Source organism: Panthera tigris, chromosome F2 (assembly GCF_018350195.1).
Source record: "Panthera tigris isolate Pti1 chromosome F2, P.tigris_Pti1_mat1.1, whole genome shotgun sequence".
NCBI classification, from domain to species: domain Eukaryota; kingdom Metazoa; phylum Chordata; class Mammalia; order Carnivora; family Felidae; genus Panthera; species Panthera tigris.
The window spans coordinates 48,307,199-48,325,536 of record NC_056676.1 but is presented as its reverse complement, the minus strand read 5'-3'; the positions used below and the strand labels follow the sequence as shown (position 1 = coordinate 48,325,536).

Genomic DNA, 18,338 nt, shown 5'->3' with positions numbered 1-18,338 from the left:
ATAACAGTGCAGAAGAGGAGACAAAATGCACAGGCAACTTTTAATTCCACGACCAAACAGACTGCATTTACCCTAAATACTTTCCAGATTCCTTCCCTAAAAAATGTGAACAAACCTTAAACTATATGCAGGACATCCCAATGACAATTTAAAGAAAGACCTATAGAGCCACCCAGGTGATTAACAAGAATCCAAGTAAGTGTTGATAATTACATTCTCAGGGACTTCCCTTCTTCAGATTTCTTTGGTTGTCACCACCTGAAACTGTAATGTGGGGATGGGACTGTAGGGAAGACCATCATCTCAGGAATGGCAACTACAAAGAGTTTTCCTCAACTAAAAATGTGTAATCCAGAAACCAAGAGATGATTCATACTATCAATCAGTCCGCTGAGAATATCATCAATAATTACTTTCACATTTGCCCTACCATGAATACATGAAATTGGTAACCATAAAGTGCTGTTACTTTTTCTTTCATCCTTTTACTAATTCTTATGCCAAGTGTCTTGCCTCAGTTGAAGCTTGTAATATCTCTTGCCTAATCTACTGTAAACCTGTCTCCTAATTGGCCTCTTTGCCTCCAGTGTTAAAGACCATCAGTATATCTTCTGGTCTATTTACTTACTATATGCTGGTATGTTAAATCAATGTAGAGAGGCAATATTTGCCTCTATTACCAGAAAGATTGCATTACGGTGGTTCTATCGATTCAGAAAAGCCTAATAGCATACATGGGAAATCCTTCTACACAGACTTCAAGTTCCCTTAAAGCTTCAATCAAATACACATTTCTAAGATTCTCCAAAATTCTGTATTTTACAAAATTGTACCTATTCACCTAAACCCTACCTATTTAAAAGCTCTGTATTCCAAGAGTCAAGGGGATTATAGACTGATTCTGCCAATTAATCAAAATGCAAAAAGTTATCAAGGACCCACACCCATCTTCAGCTAAAACACAAAGTAAATTTCAGAAGTAACTGAAACTGGAGTTTAGAAAAACCTATGCTCATGGATGAAAGACTTAATATTGGTAGGATGGCAATAATCCCCAAACTGACCTACAGATTCAACACAATCCCCCTCAAAATTCCAGCTGACTTCTTTGCAGAAATTTGACATGATCCTAAAATTCATATAAAAATGCAAAGAATCAGAATAGCCAAGACAACCTTGAAAATTTAGAAAAACACAGAGAATTCACACTTTCTGATTTCAAAACTTACTACAAAGCTACAACAATCAAGACAATATGGTACCGGCATAAAGACAGAAATAAGGAATAGAAAGAAATACAAAATAAAACTGAGAGTCCAGAAATAAACCCTCACATTTACGTTGAATTGATTTTCAGCAAGGGTGCCAGGACAATTCAATGGAAAAAAAATAGTCTTTTCAACAAATGGTGTTAGGACAACTGGATATCCACATGCAAAAAAAAAAAAAAAACCCTGAAGTGGGGACTCCTACCTCACATCATATACAAAACTTAACTCAAAATGGATGTAAGACCTAAATGTAAAAGCTAAAACTATAAAACTCTTATAAGAAAATATAGCTATAAAATTGTGTCACCTTGAATTAGGCAATGGTTTCTTAGACAAACAAAACAAAAGCAACGAAAAATAGATACATTGGACGTTAAAATGAAAAATTTTGTGCTTCACTCTCTCAGGTTTCCAAGATGACCAAGAAAGAAGGAATAATGGTCATGCCAAAAAGGGCCACGGCCCCATGCAGCCTATTCTCCGCACCAACTGTGCCCGTTCCGTGCCCAAGGACAAGGCCATTAAGAAGTTCGTTATTCTGGGGCACCTGGGTGGCTCAGTCAGTTGGGTGTCTGACTTCAGCTCGGGTCACGATCTCACAGTTTGTGAGTTCCAGCCCCGTGTTGGGTAGGCTCTGTGCCGACAGCTCAGAGCCTGGATCCTGCTTTGGATTCTGTGTCTCCCTCTCTCTCTGCCTCTCCTAGCTTCTGTTCTGTGTCTCTCTCTCTCAAACATAAACAAACATTTAAAAAAAAAAAAAAAAGAAGTTCGTTATTCAGAATATAGAAGAGGCTGCCGCAGTCAAGGACATTTCCGAAGTGAGTGTCTTCGACGCCTATGTGCTTCCCAAGCTGTATGTGAAACTACATTACTGTGTGAGTTGCGCCATTCACAACAAGGTAGTCAGGAATCGCTCTCACGAAGCACGGAAGGACCGAATACCACCACCCCGATTTAGACCTGCTGGTGCTGCCCCACAACCTCCACCAAAGCCCATGTAAAGAGCTAAGTCCTTAAGGACTGAAGAAAAACTTTTCTCTGTTAAAAAAAAAATAAGACAGAGATTATACTTAAAAAAATTGTGTGTGTGTGTGTGTGTGTGTGTGTGTGTGTGTGTGTTTCAGAGGTGCCTGGCTGACTCAGTTGGTAAGGCATGTGACTCTTAATCTCAGGGTTGTTGAGCTTGAGCCCCACACTGGGTATAGAGATTATTTAAAAATAAAATCTTCAAAAAAAATTTTTTGCATGTGCTTCAAAGGACACTATCAAGAAAGTGAAGACAATCCACAGAATGAAAGAAAATATGTGCAAGTCACATTATGATAAGGGACTTGTATCTAGAATATATAAAGAACTCTTAGAATTCAATAATAAAAAGGCTAATAAGCCAATTTAAAAATGGGCAAAGAATCCAAATAGACATTTCTCAAAAGAAACAGAAATGGCCAGTAAATGCATGAAAAAATGCTCAACACATCATTAATCATTAGGTAAATGCAAATTGAAAATTCAGAGAAAGGGGTCTCTGGGTGGCTCAGTTGGTTAAGCGTCCAACTTCAGGTCAGGTCATGATCTTGTGAGTTTCATGGTTCATGAGTTTCAGCCCCACGTCGGGCTCTGTGCTGAGCCTGGAGCCTGTTTCAGATTCTCTGTCTCCCTCTCTGTTTGTCCCTCCCTCAATTCATGCTCTGTCTCTCAAAAATAAAATAAACGTTAAAAAATTTTTTACAGAAAGGAAAATGCATTGAAACACTATTTCATACCCACTAGAAAGACTATAATCAAACAGATGAATAGTAACAAGTTTGTCAAAAATGTGAAGCAATGAGAACCTCCATACTCTGCTGGTGGGTCTGTAAAACGGTGTAACCACTTTGGAAAACAGTCTGGCAGTTCCTCAAAATGTTAAAAATAGAGCTACCATATGACCCAGTAACCCCACTCCTAGGTACACATCCAAGAGAAATGAAAACATAGGGGTATACAAAAACTTGTACACAAATATCCATACCAGTATTCTCAAAAAGTAGAAATAGCCTAAATGTCCACCTTCTGATAAATGGATTAATAAAATATGGTACATCTATACAATGGAGTATTATTTGGTAAAAAGAAATGAACTACCAATACGCGCTACAACATGGATGAATCGTGAAACATTATGCCAAGAAGAAAAGCCAGTCACAAGAGATCATGTATTAAAGGATTTCATTTACACGAAATGTCTAGAATAAGCAAATCTGTAGCGCCAGAAAGTGGGCAGGGGGTAAGGGGAGGCAAGGAATAGGATGTCTGTGATGGTGGTAGTGGGAGAGTGATGAAGATGTACTGTGACTGACTGTGGTGATGGCTGCACAACTCTACGACTATTCTAGAAATCACTGTACACTTAAAAGGTACACGTTGTACACTTTAAACAGGTGAATCGCATGGTAAGTTATATCTCAATAAAAATATTAAAGATAGTCACCATTTTCATACTTCAAACAGGTATATTTTATTGTATATAAAATGTACTTTCATAAAGGTGATTTACAAAGAAAACAGAGTCATCATTTTCTTTTATTATTTAAATAAATTACTTATTAGCATTAAATTAAATTATTATTATTTATTTATTTTTATTTATTTTGAGAGAAAGAGAGGGGAGGGGAGGGTCAGAGAGCAGGGGAGGGTCAGAGAGAGAGGGAGAGAGAATCCCAAGCAGGCTCCACGCTGCCAGCGCAGAGCTCCACATGGGGTTCAACCTCACCAACCGTGAGATGATGACCTGAGCTGAAATCAAGAGTCAGACGCTTAACTGACTGAGACACCCAGATGCCCAAGAGTCAGCATCTTCTAAAACCATTCCAATAAGTAGACTATACATGTGATAATAAACCCAATGTCCAGGTAGCCTGAGAACAGTGACTCGTTTTGCTCTAGTCAATGCATATAAATACATTACCCTTCTACAAATGCATCCAGTTTAGCCAGTTCATCTGACAAACCAACCAAGACATCCAGTGTGCCAACCTGGAAGGGAAATACAGCATTTTACTACTTAGGTTTCATCCCCTGCCATTTTTTTTTAACAAGGTGATACAACATCTTGATTTGAAGGGCCCATAAATCCTAAGTTCTCCGTATTTTATTCCATGATGTGCAAGTGTGGTTAAAAAAGTTTGCCAGCCATTTCAAAGGTATTTATATGCACGGGATAATCCTCTAATTCATGGGTACAGCCAGCATTTAAGAGGTGAAGATTCTGCAATGGCAGGCCTATGCGTCTGCTTCTACTGCCCAGTGATGGGTGGACCATTTGAAGTCATGGTTTACAGCAGCAGCTCTTAAATAGGGAGGGGTCCATGACTATCAGTGTCTCAAAGGAATTCGTAGCTCCCAAAATACGAAGAACCAGTAATTTCAAGTTATTTCTTAAATGAATGCTCTATAGAACTACCTGCTAAGTTACCCAGCAAAATAAAAATACTGTGATTTTTCCATTCTGTAAAATTACTGATAACCTGCTTCCCTTTGAGGCTGCTAGGTTACAGACCTTCAATAAATATTAACTAAATTAACCACATTAAATAACTAAGGTAGACCTGCAAAGTATGATTAAAGAGGTCTAATGGTAAAACGTTTACAACATTACTGAAACTTGCATGAATTTAATAACAAAAAACTGGGTTTGCTGTGATATTGAAGTATATTACTAAGATTTTTCACTTCTGAAGATATATGTGAATATAATATATCAAATATTTTCATAACATTTCTCATTACAATTCAAATTACAATTTAGAAAAGCACAAAAGTTTAGAAAAATGTTATTCACTTTGGTAGTTTACTTCTAAAATCTCAAGTTCCTCATTATTTAAAATGTGAAGATTAGAGGGGCTCCCGGGTGGCTCAGTCAGTTAAGTGTCCAACTTCGGCTCAGGTCATGACCTCTCGGTCAGTGAATTCGAGCCCCGTTTTGGGCTCTGCGCTGATAGCTCAGAGCCTGGAACCTGCTTCAGATTCTGTGTCTCCTTCACTCTCTGCCCCTCCCCCGTTCACTCCTCTGTCTCTTCTCTCTCTCTCTCTCAAAAGTAAATAAACATTAAAAAATTTTAAAGACCGAGAGAAAATCAAATTAAAAAACAAAATCTGAAGATTAGAAAGAACAAGATAAGTTTTCAATTATGCCGATGGCTAGAAATGAGGTTTTTTTTGAAGGAACCCAGATCTCTAATTTCTACCAAAATGTAAGCAAAGACAACTGTTCTCTTCACAATGAACTCATGCACTACTTTGCACCATGCCGTTTTACCTTTAAGTCAGGAATGTTAAATTTTGAACTAATAGCAAGATTATTGTTCTTCGTAGTTGCTGCATGCAATTTCTCCCATGTTTGCTGACATGTTTTCTCCCCAGGAGCAGATATAAGCCAGAACTCAGTCATATTTGTTACCAAGTGTTTCTTTCCAAATCAAAAGGGACTCTGAAAGGTAAAACGAAACAAACAAAAAATACTTTCAATGCCATTTGTTTCTAAAGTATTTCAGAGTCACAGGATAAGTGATAAATATTAACCTTTTTCAAAACGAATCCAGCATTGGCAGCTGATCCCAAGCAGAGTCAAATGTACCTACCTGAAGTAAATCCACATAAATGGGAAAAGGGGATTTATTTATGACACTAGGGGGAAAAAAGATGATAAAAACCTAACACATTTAGTATCTAATTTTTTTTTTTAATTACAAAACATTCTAAAATGGGAATTATTCAAAGAGGTGCAACTACGGAAAATACCAGCCACCAAAGGTCTCATTCCACAAAAGCAGTAGGAAGAATCACAAATTTACAGGCTAATCTTAAACTTTTAAAACAAAAAACCAAAATATGACATTTTAAAACATGCATAACTTTTACCTTTGAGAAGGAACTGAATCAGTGCACTTGAAGAGAAGCCACCAAATAAATTTGTCACATCTGGCTTAGCAAATCCTACGAAGTTAGCCAAATTAGTTATTAATTTTAACCCATATTCAACCTAAGGGAATCTCCTCACATCCCTGGCATACAGCTAGCTGCCATCAAACTTTACGAATTTGCAAAACAATCTTCCCAATTGGCCTTACACTTAAAAATATAACAGGGCAGGGGCTGGGGGTGGTACACTATTGGATCTAAGTGAGAGGCTGTGGACCTCCCTCTCCAGGCAGTTCCATTAAGACACAACCAACCCTCTTATACAATCTCTCTCCTTCCCTCCCACGTGGAAAAATAAAAGTCCAGAGCCAAATCTATTCAGAATCTAAGTAGGTAAAGCACACAAGCTCCTAAAAATGAAAATATTACCGCACCATTATTTCTACTTGAATATGTCTTCATTAGGACCACCATAAACTTTCTACTACCAGTCACTGTTGACACTCTCCCGAATAGAAAAGAACTACCTTACAAAGGTGTCCTGATAACAAAATCATGTAACGAATGTGAAAGGACTTTGTAAATTTAAATTTACTTTAAAATATAAAGTAGAATAATCATAATGGACTTTTATTAACTTCATAACTTCACTCATTTATTAACTTCATAACTTCACTCATCCTATTTTTAGAATTGTAATTAAGGTACTCCTAGGCAATCATTACACAACTGAAAGTGAACACAGATGCCATTCTATATACTTTATCTTTTTCCAATTTCTGTTTATACAGATCTTCTACATACCAGGTACTGTTTTAAATGTTTTAGGGGCACCTGCATGGCCCGGTCAGTTAAGCATCCGACTGCAGCTCAGGTCATGATCTCATGGTTCGCGAGTTTGAGTCCCACATTGGACTCTGCTGTCAGCTCAGAGCCTGGAGCTGGCTTAGGATTCTGTGTCTCCCTCTCTCTCTGTCCCTTGCCCACTCACATTCTGTCTCTCTCTCAAAAAAGAAGTATTAAAAAAACAAAAAAATAAAATAAAAATAAAAATGGGGTGGAGCACCTGGACGGCTCAGTCGGTTGGGTGACCGACTTGATTTCAGCTCAGGTCATGATCACAGGGTCGTGGGATCGAGGTCCATGTCCGGCTCCACGCATGGAGCCTCCTTGGGATTCTCTCTCTCTCTGCCCCTCCCCTGCTGGTGCTCTCTCTCAAAACAAATAAATATAAAAAAATAAAATAAAAATATCTAGGGAAAATATGGTACAATGTTAATAACTGTTAAATCTGGGTAGTAGGTACACGGATGTCTGTTAATCTAAAGTATTTGAACTTTTCTGCATACTTGAAATATTTCAAAATTAAGTATTTTTAACTGTTACAAGAATGTAATTACTTCACAATAAAATAAAACAATGTTTAGCAAATTTATAAATTTTAATGGACTCTCAAACAGAATATCCAGAGAATAGTCTTGTTACCATGTTGATCCCCCAAGCACAACTTTTCTGTTTTAAAACTAGTCAAGATGCTTTCTAGTCTGTTCATACTGTGTTATGACCAAGTATAGTAATATATTGAACAAAAACCTTCCTGATGTCTTGGAATTTTTTGTCAAGAAATACTTCAGGGTCAACATATTCAGGAACTCTAACTGCATAATATTGTAAAGGTAAGAGCTTGGGCTACACTTGTATTAACTCCAGAGTCCATTTCAGTAAGTTGCTCTTTAAATTCCTGATGAAATGTTGTGGTTCTATCTCCTGCTTTCCTGTCTTCCCCTAACCCGAGTCACCTCACCTAAGCTGCTCCAAACCTTGCTATCCTTTCATTTGCCTTTGGCAACTTTGGCTCTGGCTTTTCCCCTTCTCTGGTCTCCTCCATCTAATATTCTTGCACTTATCAAATCTAGTTTTTTTTAGCCCAAACACCAGTCATAGCACTACCTTAAACTTTAAAATTCTAAGTTGATCAGAGAATTCCATAACATCTTTAAACCTCTTTTACTAATCCAGATCTTCTACATGATGGTAGTTTTGGGAAATCTGAGGTTTTATTATAATTATTTATACAAGCAGTTTTGTTAAAGTGTATCTGATGACATTTTATACCTCCTCTCCCTTCCAAAATAGCAGGGATTAAATCAATAAGTTCTTTCTGATATTTTAAAATTATCCAAAGTGCAGCTTCTTCAAAGACTGTAATAATATGAGCTATTACAGTAGATGTCACTATCATACCATTTAGAGTTCTAGAAAATCTTTTTTATCCAACAGGTTTCCAAAGTATTTCAAAAAATAAGAAAAAGAACCCCATTTTTCATCTATAAATAACTGCCCTATCCTATTTCACTGAGCTATTATCAGGACCACATAAAATAATGTCACGATGATTCTAAGCAAAAGTAGAGTCTAGAAATGTCTAGGAAAGAGGTACCTGCTGGCTCAGTCAATGGAGCATGTAACTCTTGATCTCCAAGTCATAAGTTTGAGCCCCACACTTAGCCACCAGAAATCATAAGTTTGAGATTGGTTAAAAAAAAAAAAAAAAAAGAAAAGAAAAGAAAAAGGAAATGTCTAGGAAACTTATACAAAGTACTCTAATTCCATTTTTAACTGGAGCCCTCTCTAGGGCCTAATTGTTTGGATATGAGGAGGAAAAGGTGTTCTCTATGTTTGGTATTATGCTATACACATCTCATATGCTATCTCATTTAATTCTCATGACAGCGCTATGAGGTAGGTAGTAATACTTGGGAGAGGTTCTCATTTACCAAGACCACATGAGTGGCAACTGGGGTTCAAACACCATGGAGTTTGACTGTAAAAGGCTATGTACTCTCTATTGTGTCATACTAGAAGAAAATGTTCCGCACTCAGACCCACATGAGCTCCGCTATTTGAAGAAATCCACGTGTAACCTTAAACCCTTTTGTCCTGCTTCCTTCTGGGCTCCAAGCAACCGGTAGGCCCAAGGAATTCTAAATAAATTGAGCTTCCCTTCCCTTTTCTTTTCATCTAGGATCATCAGAATGATGATGTTGATGTCTGAAACAGCAACGCCCAGCACCCCAACTATCCTAGCTCCTAGAAGGAACAATGATACCTCCAAACAGAAAAGCAAAAAAAATAGTTTCAAGAGATATGGAGATAGAATTTAAATTTAATTAAATTTAAAAAGAGAAAAACAGCACAAACTTTAGAGTCCCATTAAGAGTTAAACTCCTGACTATTCCCTCAGTAGTTTCCTCATCTGTGGAATGCTATAAATCTCTTCACACAACTGTTGGAAGGAATCAACAAAATGATGAACCTAAGAATTGCCTTTGAGAACAGCATCAGTAAGTCTTATGCAAAATTCCTTTTGTTCTGTTTTTGAACAATGTCCACCGTTACCCTGTGGACACAAGTCACATAAAAAAATTTCTCCTTGAGGGACGCCTGGCTGGCTCAGTTGGGAGAGCATGTGACTCTTGATCTTGGGGTCATTGAGTTCAAGCCCCACACTGGGAACAGAGCCTACTTAATTAAAAAAAATTTTTTTTTCCTTCAAATTTAAAAAACTTTAAGCTCAGCTCCATATAAAATTTATCTTTGCAGATGAATATACATATATCTTAAATGAAATTGTATTGTTAAACACATTTCCCCTTTTCTCTCAGCTGCACTGAAACAGTCAAAACTGGGTGTCCACTGGTTATCTTCTCATCAAGAACCTAGACATTTCCATCTCCTCTGAACGCTTCAAATGACTTCTGTTTTTATTCCTAATCATTTCCCTTTTTTCATCTTGCATATTGGAAGTCAGGCATAAATACACATGAATCATATGTTTAACAAAAGGGAAAATTAAAAGGTACCCTAATCAAATGTTGGAATTCCTCAAGACTCAGACCTAGGTCTGACTCCCTCTGTTACATGTGGGTATAAACATGCGCATACAATTTTTCTCTTGAGGATGTTATCTATAACAAGACAATTCCAGGCTAGATGAACTCTCTCAAATTTTTACCTCCAGCTCAGACTCCTCTGCTGCATCCAGAGCCATACCCAACAAGCCTCCTCAACTAACTACAAGACCTCTCTACTTGGAGGCCTCAAAAACATCTAAAACCCAGTGTTTTTAGTCAAATTCATGTCTTCCCCTAAACCTCTTCCTACTCCAGTGTTCCCTGGGTTATTACAGGTATACATTAGACAATTAGAACTGTCAAATGTCATCAAGGTAACAGCCAATACTTACTGGGCACTTCCTATCTCCTAGCACCAATAAAAACACTTCATATATATTAACTCATTTAGTATGTTTAAAACAACCTTATCAGATGGGTAGTAGTTGCAAAGAAACCAAGGCACAGAAAGTACCTCATATGAGATACACCACAGAATGGATATCATACATTGTGACAGTATATATTATATGCTACAGATAAATATGTTATATGCTCTCATAGCACCTTCTTTTTAGTGTTTCCCTGAGGGACACTTTTTATTCAAGTCTTTCTTCCAAATAAACTGCCCATTAGAGTTGGTGGAAACCATGATAATTTTTGCTCACAACTCAGTACCTGGCACAGAGGCCAGTATGTAGAACCTCAAAAAGTACCTACTGAATATTTGTGAATGAATAAATAACTGTGAGGATTAAATGAGATAATCTAGTTAAAATATCTGGTTTATTACTGATTAGCTCCCTTCACTTCCCCTATATTTTTAAAAATCAACTTTATGAAAATATAAAGTTTCATGAGTTGTTGACAAACATATACACCTGTGTAACCACTACCAAAACCAAGATTTAAAAAATCTCTTTTGTCCCAAAGCCTTCCCCCACACCCAGTCCCAGTCAACTCCTACTGCACTGCCAGCCCTGGGCAGATGCTGATCTGCAGTCATACGACAGCTCTGCCTAATCCAGAAGTTTGCTGTAAATGAAAATACATCATGTACTCTCCGGTATCGGACTCCTTTTGCTCAGCAAGTCTTTCGTATTTGTCCATGTTGTATCAACAGCAGTACATTCTGTTTTACTGCTTATTAATTCATTGCATGAATGTACTACGGTTTGCTGATCTATTCGCATGTTGAGGGATATTTAGACTTTCTGCTTTGGAGCCACTGACAACAAAGGTGCTATGAACATTCCACGACAAATCTTTTTTTGAAAATATATTTTCATTTCTCTTAAACATCAAGAAGTGGAATTCCAGAGCTGAAGGATTAACGTATGTTTAACTTCATAAGAAGGCGCCAAACGGTTTTCCCAAGCAGACAGGCCATCAGAAAGGTATGCAAGCTCCAGGTGTTATATGTGCTCACTCAGTGCTTTCAACTTATCAATTCTGATGTCTAATTTACCAACTTTTTCCCCATAATATATGCTTTCTGTGACATAAGAAAAATTTGCCTATTCCATGGTCACAAGGGTTTATCCAGCTTAGACTTCACTGAGCTTCCTGAATCTGTGTTTACTTTTCATCAAATGTGAAAAAATCCCATCCATCTTCTTCTTCAAATTTTTTTTCTGCTTCCCTTTCTCTTGATACAAAAGTCACACATTAAACCACCTAATACTGTCCCACAGGTCAAAAAGCTTCCATTCATTTTTTTTTCAGTTGTTTTCTATGCTTCAGTTTGGGTATACTCTTGCTCTATCTTCTAGTTTGCTGAACTTTTCTTTAGAGTATCTGCTATTCATCTCACAAAGTGAATTTTTCTCTTTAGATGTATTTTTCAGTTAAGTTCCATTTTCAAAAGCCTTTCATTTTTATCCTCATTATGTTCCGTTTTCTGTTAGATCACAATTCACAATGTTACATTGCCAATCACTGGATTTTGTCGTCTTATAAGAATGTTGTACTCTCTTCTGACAGGTACTTGAGAATTAGCATAATACACTGGAGGCTTATTTTTAAACTTTGTTAGAATGTGTCTAAAGCTAATTAAGCTCTACTACTAAGGTCTTTCTGGGGATTCTAGCGAATGCCCTAGGTATTCAAACACTTCCCAGCACCATGTGCCCTGGATATTGTTCCACTTAAAGCTCTCTAGTCATTCTTTGCTGGGCCTCCTACAGAGACCTCTATACAAATTTTTGGTGTTTTTTCTGTCTGGCTCCCTCCTTTCTGACAATATGATCTGCAATTTCCAGCCAGGTAAGTGTTCCCCAACTCCAGTCTCCTCAATTCAGCAAGACCAACATGCTTTACTTGGTTTTTCCTTCTGAGACCATGATCTAAAGAGTGACTCCAGACAGAAAGCAATTCCAAGTAGAAAGCAGAGGAACTATGGATCTCGCTTCATTTGTTTCCAGTCTCTCAGTTCAAATACTACCTGTTGTCCAATATTTGGAAGAATTTTTCATACATTTTGTCCAGTTTCCTAGTTGTTCATGGTAAGAAAGCAAGTATGGTACCAGAAGATCCATCATGGCCAAAAACTGAAGTCTCATCTAGTTTTGTTGTATAGACTGTTCATCAGTTTTTGTTATAAGTTATCTGTTTGTTTCTATGTAGGGATCCAGCCATAACCTTCCAGCCTCTCTCAGCAGTGTTTTAACACTCAATAGAAAGCAGGAGTAACAACAATGAACTTGAGAAATGTTAACAAGTTTAAGCTGACTGTAGTAATACTGTGAACACAACAATGAAAATGTATTGCTTTAGTAATATGGGGAGAAATTGTTCATTTTTGTTAAAAAAAAAAAAAAAAAAGAACAGATGGGGCTTGAATTAATGTCCCACACATTCATACACGTTATTACTTCCGAAATGTATGGCATGCCGACATGATTGATGAAACAAATTCATTTAAAACCATTAAAAAGACATAATAACTTGCTATTAGTACTTTCTCCTCAATCTAAAATAACTATATAATACCTGAAAGACCAAAAAGTTTTGTGCTTAAAAAGAGACAATTTCTAGAAGGCAGTTTCAAGATTTATCAAAAGCCATAAAAATGTACACATGTCCCAGCTATCCCAACTTAAAGAAAGGAAAGGATGTATGTACATGTGAACATTAAATTATAAAGAAACTGTTAAAGATTATCTCTTGGGAGTGAATAATGAATGTTCTCATTCTTCCTATACATTCCTGTTTCCTAAGTTTTCAATAATGAAGTACTATATGTGAACACACACACGCGTGTGCATACACACACACGCACACCCGATACAATTTATTTAAAAAGGCAGTATCCTCACACTTGAAATCATGTAAAAGTTTAGAGACCACTAAATGGCATGGTAACAATGAACCCTGGAGATAATACAAAAGGGCAATGCTGGTTAGTAATAGTTACGTCTGAAGCATGAGATCAAGGTTGGTAAGCAATCCTTTTATCTCACTGGAAATTACAGCCGGAGAAAACCCAAATGCCAACTTCAGGAAGCACAATGTAAAGGCCAGAGCACTGCACTGAAAATATGAACACCTGAAATCTAATTCCAGTTCTGCTTATCACTGTCTGTGTAAGTTTCTTCATTTGTAAAATGAGAGGACTGGATACGATATCCAAGATCCCTTTCTCCTCCTCTATTCCATTAATCTATACAGGGTGAGATCCAAGAATTTTTTTTTTTTTTTTTAATATTCTTGTTACATCCCTCAGGTAATTCAGGTGATCACTCCGGTTTCAGAGCCACTGTCCTAAAATAGGCATTTCCGTGATTAAGTAGTGGATTGCATACTGATTATATGGTGAATGTTATTAAAAAAATGGTAGATATTCTTTAATAAGATGGCTAAATGTCATATCATCAAGAATCATACAGTATTGCTAGTTCTCTAACACAGAAATGGATTTTTGTTCTGTGGAGTTTAGAAACCCACTTTTTGCATGCTTTCCATGGCAGGTTATAAGCTTAAAATGTGAAAAGCAATACGATATCAAGTACAGAACAAAACAAAATCTGAGTAAACTCTTACTTTGCTCAAGAAATGCGAGCTTTTATTTAATTTATGAAGGACAGCATACAGAGGATTTTAAACGCCCTACATAAAAGTCCTTTCTTTGACCACAGTGTAGAATCCAGATTCATTCCCAAAACCTCCTTAAAAAATTTTTCCAACTCTAAAAAAATTACTGTAGATGATAGAAGGCTGATTAACTCACAAAAATGTCTGCCCCTACTTTGCTTCTTTCCTGGAAATAAAACTCAAATCTGCCAGTCTTCACTGTCATCACTACTGATGTCCTTGTCTGAGTTTTTCTACTTTATCTTCACAATCTTCCTGAACTCTATCAATCTTGTCCTCAGGCCTGCCTACCTTTAGTCCTCTTTCTACTTGCCTCCGCTCAGTCCATTTTGCACAAAACAACTCCTTTCCTGTTTAAATCAATTCAAACTTCCCTTCATGAAAGATTTCCCCAACTACACCCAACCATGCACTAAAACCATTATTATAATACCAAACCAGTATGTCCCCCTCAGTATGTTCTCCCTCAACCCATTTAGAACCATGTAATTAACTAACTGCATTAAAGCAGACATCTATTTTGTGTTTTGTCACATGTCTCTTGCTTGACTGTAATTGTTTTCAATTTAGGATCATATCATTTATCTCACCAAACGTTGTGGGTGCTTAAGTTTCCAGAACCGTAGTAGGATCTAAGAAGCAAAACAAATAAAATGAACTCCCTATCGTGAAGGAGCTTACAATTTTGAGCACGCAGGTCTGTATGAGTAGGTAGGTCTGTGTGTGTAGCTAGGGGTGGGAGGGAAATTTAATCCAGATGACAAGATAAAAAAGAAAAATCAAGGCAGCATCCAGTGGAAACACAAGAGAAACACTGATCAAATTTTTAAAATACTTCTATATTGTCTGACTGCAGTAAGTATGCTGCTTTTAAAAACAAAGAAACAAAAAACAAACAGTGGGGCGCCTGGCGGCTCAGTCAGTTGACTGACTGACTTCGGCTCAGGTCGTCATCTAACGGTTCATGGGTTCAAGCACCACATCAGGCTCTCTGTTGTCAGCAAAGAGCCAGCTTTGGAGCCTGTCTCCTTCTCTCTCTGCCCCTCCCCTGCTTGCACTCTCCCTCTCTCAAAAATAAACATTAAAAAAAAAAAGCAGTAACAATTATTTTTCAAAATGGAAGAAAGGAGAGAAGAAAGGAAAACCTGGGTGCAAAGCTCTGAGACTATTTACTGTTATCAACCCATTGCTGGGAATCTGAAGGCCGTGGATTATTTTCCTACCACAATTCACTTGAATATAAAACAAAAACAGTAAAGCAATAACTATCACAACATAAATGGTGGGGATAATAAGCTCAAACAGAGAGCTGCTAGCATTTCTTTTTGAAGGTATGAGCCTGACCCAACTTAGGGGCAATCACAGAAAATATAGCACCCCTGTAAGTGCTCCAACACTGAACTGACTTTAACTCTTTCAGAAAACAATATGTTAATCTTTGAAATGCAACCACCTTTCACAGTAAATAAATTTTTGCAATGAGACTGCAAGTGGTCTACATGCAAAACCACCTCCTTTTCAGTCCTTGAGAATACAGGTTTACTAAATAAAGTGCCGATTTCAATAAGCACGAGAAGAAACACCTTGGATGTCAGAGAAATATCACATAGCCTTCCAACTGTGATTTTAAAAACTAATAAATTATTTAATAAAATTAAAAAAAAATTTTTTTAAATGGGGGGCACCTGGATAGCTCAGTCGGTTAAGCATCTGACTTCAGCTCGGTCATGATCTCACAGTTTGTGGGTTTGAGCCCTGCATGGGGCTCTGTGCGGACAGCTCAGAGTCTGGAGCCTGCTTCAGATTCTATGTCTCCCTCTCTCTCTGTCCCTCCCCTGCTCACACACACTCTCTCTCTCTCAAAAATAAACATTAAAAAAAATTAAAAAGAAAAAATAACAACTTTTTCCTCTTTGAAGGTTAAAATTCTACTCTTCAAAACAGAACCATCTTGAGATTGTGGGAAGGGCTTGGCTTACTGGTAATAAAACTTGTTTAAAAGTTTCTAGTAACTAAAAGGGGAATTTTACCTTTCAAGGAGTAGTCTCATGACTCATACAGAATGAAACTTAAAAACTGTCAGAACATATTTCTTTAAATAAGCCTTAATTTTTGCTTTTTTCTGTTTTCAACTAAAGTATTTAAAATTGTTCTATAATCCCATTACAGACTACCTGAATTTCATGCCATAAATACATTTAAAGATGGAAGACAATGTCATCTTTAATAGACATAGTTTATAAATGATCATCTTTTTTATTTCAGTTGGCTAGAAACAATTTGTAAAAGCCAAGCCTGGGGCGCCTGGGTGTCTCAGACAGTTGAGCACCCCACTCTTGATTTTGGCTCAGCTCATGATCTGAGGGTCATGGGATCAACCATGGGTCGTGGGTCACCTCACCCGTGTCAGGCTGAGCGTGGAGCCTCCTTGAGATTCTCTCTCCCCCTCTCCCCCTCAGCCCCTCTCTCCCACATGTGCTGTCTCTCCCTCAGCCCCTCTCTCCCACATGTGCTGTCTCTCTAAAAAATAAATTAATAATAAATTGGCAGCGCCTGGGTGGCTCAGTCGGTTAAGGGTCCGACGTAAGGCTCAGGCCACGATCTTGTGGTTCATGAATTCAAGCCCCACATCAGGCTCCATCCTGACAGTGCAGAGCCTGCTTGGAATTCTCTCTCTCCCTCTCTCTCAAAATAAATATATAAATTTAAGAAGAGGAGCCAAGCCTTCCTTTTGCATAGATATCTGTCTTAAACACTGAAGGGTTAGGGAGGGGGTGGTGTTAGGTTGTGTTAGGGAAAATTTCTGGTAATTTCTGGTAAGCTAGACATGGCAAGGAGGGCACTGTACACCTATTACTGAAAGTAATCATCAGGACCTTCTGAGCTCCTAGAGACTTCCTCTCTGCCATATGCAACTCAGCAATGACCCAAGGAACAAACAATTCCTTCCAATCCAGGGGAATCCCTGAATCTACACTCATGGCTTCCAAACGTTATTTCCCTTTTCTTTGGGGTGGGTTTTTTTTTTTTTTTTTTTTTTTTTTTTAAGTAGGCTCCACACCCAATGCGGGGCTCAAACTCACACCCTGAGATCAAGAGTCACATGCTCCATGGACTGAACCAGCCAAGCAACCCTAGGCTGGTATTTTGTAACCGTGAATGGACCACAATACCATGTTCAGCCAGAAGATGCTTATATCTACAACACAACGTATCCTAGCCTGAAATTCATCAAGTTACAGATTTACAACATGTTAGTTTTCTCCCATTCTTCACTCTAGAAGCTTGAGATTCTGTTTACTGGTAGTGACAACCACTTACTGAATATGCACTATGTGATAACCACTTCAGTGTGCTAAGTAATTTTGTGCTTAACTCAAAGAAGATATTACTACCACCCCCACTAGAAAACGACAGAACAGTTAATGAAATTATGTGCCCAAGATCACACAGCTAGCGGCTATACACATTTTACATGCTAGCTTATTAAAATACTACTCTTAACTTCTAGATCCCCAGTAACTAACAGAGTGCCTATCACTTAACAAGGACGCAAGTATCTGTCCAACAAATAAATGGTAGCACCACATGTGTTTTGCAAGCAAATGGTACCTCTCTCCTCCAGGAGTCTGAAAATATACGGGAGCATTTTAGGTTCTCCCCATATGGAGGCCAGACAACAGAGTCCTGTCCAAAATGCCAGTAGCACTCATACAGGAACACTAAAGTATAGGCTGCTTCATAAAGAAAAGCTTTCATGGTAAAGTTACTCCACCTATTATCAGTTTTAATTTACAAGTAACTTTCTATTCACTGATAGCTTGTTTAAAATATCTTTAAAAACACATCGGTTTCAGGGGGTGCCTGGGCGGCTCAGTCAGTTAAACATCTGACTTTGGCTGAGATCATGATCTCACAGTTTATGGGTTCGAGCCCCAATTGGGGCTCTCTGCTGGCAGCTCAGAGCCTGGAGCCTGCTTCAGATTCTGTGTCTCCCTCTCTCTCTGCCCCTTCCCTGCTTGCTCTCTGTCTCTCTCTCTCTCTCAAAAATAGTAAACATTAAAAAAAGAAATTTAAAAAAACAACAACAAAAGAATATAGTTTGCTGGGAATGCAAGCTGGTGCAGCCACTCTGGAAAACAGTATGGAGGTTCCTCAAAAAACTAAAACCAGAATTACCCTA

The 18,338-nt window shown here is 37.8% G+C and overlaps 1 protein-coding gene across 18 annotated transcripts in view; it reads right to left on the bottom strand.

Moving 5' to 3' along the window:
• The window catches only part of ATP6V1C1 (ATPase H+ transporting V1 subunit C1), a 151,411-nt gene that overhangs the window by 75,757 nt on the left and 57,316 nt on the right, over nt 1-18,338 (bottom strand). For all 18 annotated transcript variants that reach the window (XR_006212880.1, XR_006212886.1, XR_006212885.1 and 15 more), the window contains 2 exons: nt 5,569-5,739; nt 4,219-4,286 (listed from right to left, as the gene is read on the bottom strand). Coding sequence is in view for 7 of the 18 variants with exons in the window: in XM_042972988.1 (XP_042828922.1) it covers nt 4,219-4,286; nt 5,569-5,700 (200 nt within the window). In the remaining 11 variants the exon portion in view is untranslated. The remainder of the gene's footprint in view (nt 1-4,218; nt 4,287-5,568; nt 5,740-18,338) is intronic.